The sequence below is a fragment of the Gavialis gangeticus genome, unplaced genomic scaffold (genome assembly GCF_001723915.1).
Source record: "Gavialis gangeticus isolate Ggan-Ray unplaced genomic scaffold, GavGan_comp1, whole genome shotgun sequence".
Taxonomy (NCBI): Eukaryota; Metazoa; Chordata; order Crocodylia; family Gavialidae; genus Gavialis; species Gavialis gangeticus.
This window is the reverse complement of record NW_017728992.1, coordinates 192,855,069-192,859,406: the sequence shown is the minus strand read 5'-3', so window position 1 is coordinate 192,859,406 and position 4,338 is coordinate 192,855,069. Positions and strand designations below refer to the sequence as shown.

The following is a 4,338-nucleotide window of genomic DNA, read 5'->3' as shown; positions in this document are numbered from 1 at the left end:
GTACAGGGGTGTGGGTGGGGGGGGGGCGAGTGAACTACAGGGGGGTTAAAATGGTTTGCAGAGACTTATAAACAAAAATCTTTCGCAAAGTTTAGAACACGATCCACATTTCAATTCTCTTAATTATTAGACCAGTTACCTAATATTCCACATCCTGCTATGACAGTTTATTTTATTACTGTGTGCATGGTTCCCTGGAATGACTATGAGTCATTATTTCTTTTAAATGTGAGAAATATACCCTTTCTAACTTCTAAAATCCCTTGCAATGGCATGGCATTGGCACTGCCTTGAATTCCCTTGCTTTTGATCAGTGATATACTGTAGGGTATTACTGGCTTTGTACTATGGTCTGTGGTTGTAGTGAATGAAGGATGGAGTGGATGACTTTTAGGACTCTGGATAAATGGCTGCCTGTGAACAAGAAAAATGGACTTTATAGCCCTAAGCCCCAGTGGCCCTTTCCAGTGCTTTAGTACTCAAGCTTTCAATTGAGGGGAGCAACAGGCTACAGCTGGACCTAGACAGGTTACAAGGATGGGCGGAGGAGAACAGGATGGGGTTTAACACGGACAAATGTAAGGTGATGCACCTGGGGAGGAACAATCGGCACCACACATACAGGCTGGGGAACTCCCCTCTTGTCAGCACGGAGGTGGAAAAGGATCTGGGAGTCATTATTGACTCCAAGATGAACATGAGTCGGCAATGTGGGGAGGCGGCTAGGAAGGCCAACTGCACCTTGTCGTGCATCCACAGATGCATCTCGAGCAGGTCCAAGGAGGTGATCCTCCCCCTCTATGCGGCACTGGTCAGGCCGCAGCTGGAGTACTGCGTCCAGTTCTGGGCGCCGCACTTTAAGAGGGATGTGGACAGCATGGAGAGGGTCCAGAGGAGGGCCACTCGTATGATCAAGGGACAGCAGGGTAGGTCCTATGAGGAAAGGTTGTGGGACCTGAACCTGTTCAGCCTTCAAAAGAGAAGGCTGAGGGGGGATCTTGTGGCCTGTTATAAACTGGTTAGGGGGGATCAGCAGGCGCTGGGGGAGTCCCTGTTCCCCCGAGCGCCGCAAGGAGTGACCAGGAACAATGGTCACAAGCTGGCGGAGGGAAGGTTTAAGTTGGACATCAGGAGGTGCTACTTCACGGTCAGGGCGGCTAGAGTCTGGAACCAGCTTCCAAGTGAGGTGGTGCAGGCTCCCACCCTGGGGGTTTTTAAGAGGAGGTTGGATGACCACCTTACTGGGGTCATTTGACCCCAGTGCTCTTCCTGCCATGGCAGGGGGTCGGACTAGATGATCTGCTCAGGTCCCTTCCGACCCTAGAAACTATGAAACTATGAAAAAAATCCCTTTATAATATAATCTTCTAGAAACCACCTTAATTTAAGACAAACTGGGACAGAGTATTTAGCTGCCTTCAAAAGGAATGCTACTGCTACTCTGCCAATTTACTGGCAGTCATATAGTATAATATAAGCCCATGGCCATGTGAAGAGCCAATGCATGGTCCAATTCTCATCCAAAATAAAGGAGAGAACTAGACAGGAGATGAAGCTATTATACTGAAGGCACTTGCTCAAAAAACAGGTCTATTCAGAAAGGTCAAGTCACTGAACTGAGAACCTAGGTCAAAACACAGACTTCAAACTGTGACGTGCACTAAAGTTTCCAATAGCAAAGACTAACAAAAAATAACACCTTTACTATAGCACCTATGTACAAGGATAAGCAGTTGGAAATGATAAAGAGTAGTGTTAATTTCAATTTTAAAAAAAGATAGTTTACCAGTGATCTTGTTAAGACGAGCTCTCTTTGCCTGAAATGTGTTGCCTAGACTACTTTTCCTCTTGTGTGATAATGTGCTCTCTGCTTGCACAAAGGCCATCTTTGGAACATCCACTACAGGAAATCCTACTTTTAACAAAAAAAAAGACATGGAAGAGTGCATCTATAAATTCACATTATAAGCATTTCTTAGCAACATTAAAGATATTCTACAATGTATTTTTCATTGAAAAGTTAGCATAATGTGTCATAATTAGCCACTTAATTTTTTTCTTTGTGATTATTCAAAATAAAAATCCCAAATACCAAAACTGACAGGAGCATGAATTCAACTACTAGCTGAGAATTTCCTTAACAATTAAAAACTGTTAACAAAATATGACAAGTTCTGGGTTAAGTGGATACTGCTATTGTTTAAACAAAAGTGAAGATTTATATATCTAAAAGTAAAAATCTTGAGAGCCCCTGCAATATGAAGCCACTGATATGCACTACAAATATTGTTTTAAAATTACCCATAAGCTACTATTATAGCCAAGCACCTTATGGATTTGTTTATACTAAAATTCTGAAGGAAAAATTAAGCAGAAAATCTCAGGGTGAACCTATTAAGCACAGCTAAGACAATCAGGAAGAAGACATTTGCACTTAAAAATCAAACTGATTAACATTATTCCAGTCTTCAGAATTGACAACTATATAAAGAATGTGTCTCCTTCACCGGTAATACTATTTTGTAATATATACAATAGGGATTCTGAGGTTGTGAATAACTGATGGACAGAAAGAACATATGGCCTATTTGCAATCTTTTGGAAAAGCAGCATTAGCAATTAGTACCAAATGGCTCAATGGATGTTGGCTCCTCTTCCTTTTTTTGGACTTCTTGTATGATTGTAGAAGTTGAGGTTTCTTCCTTTTTTGAAGGTACTTTTAGCCATTTTCTCTCCTCTTTATCTTTATTGCTGTTTGCACTGGTCCGAGGTTTACTTCCAGTTTTAGTCTTGGCAGCTGCTGCTGCAGCAGCTTTGACCAAAGCTATCCAATCCTTCAAGAAGGGGGAAAAAAGGTGGGGGAGCATTAGTAGCCATTTGAGCGTCAACTAGCATCCATCTATAAATAAAGTTCAATTCATCCCTGCAGAAATGATCATGTATATTTGTGTTTAGTTTGGACTATTATGCAAAAAGTCAGCCAACCATATTTCTCACATTGCCTACATATTGTACATAAACTCAAATGTATTCCCAGAACACTATGTGGATATTTAAAAAAAAAAAATGAATTTGCTGTATTATTAGCTTTTCAAGGACTTTTGTCCTTGTTCCCTAGTAACTAGTCTATATTTCCTATAGAAATATAGGAACCTTCACCCCAGACTAGACTGCTGAAATATTAACACCTTTTCATGCTGCCTCCAGGTGTAACCTACACTGTCCTCACTGTTTGAAAAGGAAAAGAACTACATAAAACATAAACAGATTTCTCCTGAGTTCAAACTGATAATCAAGTAAGATCCTGAAGTGATAACTCTTATACAGCCTGCAAGGATTGCTGGAGTAATGGCAGATCCTATTTTTACTGTGATATACTTTGTGCAAGCTTCATCCAATAATCTCAAAAGGCTTTACAAACAGCAATTACATTCACAATCCACCTTCAAGGTAGTAAAAGATTACCCCCATTTTGCAGATCGTAAACTGAATCATACAGTATGTATGACTTGCACTTGTCCCCAGAATAAACAACAGCAGATGTTAGGTGTCTCGACTCCTAATGCCCTCTCTTCCTACTACTCTGCAGTTCTAAATCATTTGTACAAACGTCAGGTAGCAGGGAATTTCACGAAGATTACAGGCTATATGTAGAAAGAAAAAAGCACAACAATCACAGTATTCACCCCAAGAACTTTTTTAAAATTATAAACATATTACAAGAAAAGCATCATCCATTATCAATCATGAAAGCTTGGCTTCATGCATATACCCTGGTACACTTAGACTGCACTCTCAAATATACACTTCTGAAATGCCTAAGGTAAGGACAACAATTTCCTCTGTGCTTTTGGAGCCCGCACCTATATGAGGCATCTTCATCCAGTGCAGGCATGCTGCAATTTATACAGGACTGTTTCCTTACTACCATATTATGAGCAAAGTAAACAGAAATTCTCTGCTACCAGTCAGTGTACTTCGCTCCTTTGTAAACCAAACAATCCTGGTCCTTTACATCCCTTTTCACATGGAACCATGTTTGTCCTATAATTCTTGCTACTTTTCCCCATCACTATCCTGAGGCCTATTCTTTGTGCCTTCTTTAAAGGCAAGAGAAGGATATTACTTCAGTTTATATGAATGCAATATATTCATATTTTTCCCTCTCTTTCCCCATACCTAACATTTTATTCACATTTTTACCACTGCTTTTCACTAAGAGAAGAGATGCAACAAAATCAGCTAGACATGTATCCTTAATTTAACGTGCGAGCCCCCGACTGTTTCAGATTGTGCCTCCTGAGAAGGCAAATGTTTCTCTTCTCACTAACACATTAA

At 40.5% G+C, this 4,338-nt stretch overlaps 1 protein-coding gene across 10 annotated transcripts in view; it reads right to left on the bottom strand.

The window, feature by feature from the left end:
* Window positions 1-4,338, bottom strand: part of PHF20L1 (PHD finger protein 20-like 1) — an 89,564-nt gene that overhangs the window by 59,184 nt on the left and 26,042 nt on the right. For 5 of the 10 annotated variants that reach the window (XR_002099591.1, XM_019528178.1, XM_019528183.1 and 2 more), the window contains 2 exons: window positions 2,627-2,834; window positions 1,787-1,915 (listed from right to left, as the gene is read on the bottom strand). Coding sequence is in view for 9 of the 10 variants with exons in the window: in XM_019528178.1 (XP_019383723.1) it covers window positions 1,787-1,915; window positions 2,627-2,834 (337 nt within the window). In the remaining variant the exon portion in view is untranslated. The remainder of the gene's footprint in view (window positions 1-1,786; window positions 1,916-2,626; window positions 2,835-4,338) is intronic. The other 5 variants (XM_019528187.1, XM_019528179.1, XM_019528185.1 and 2 more) reach the window with 3 other exon arrangements.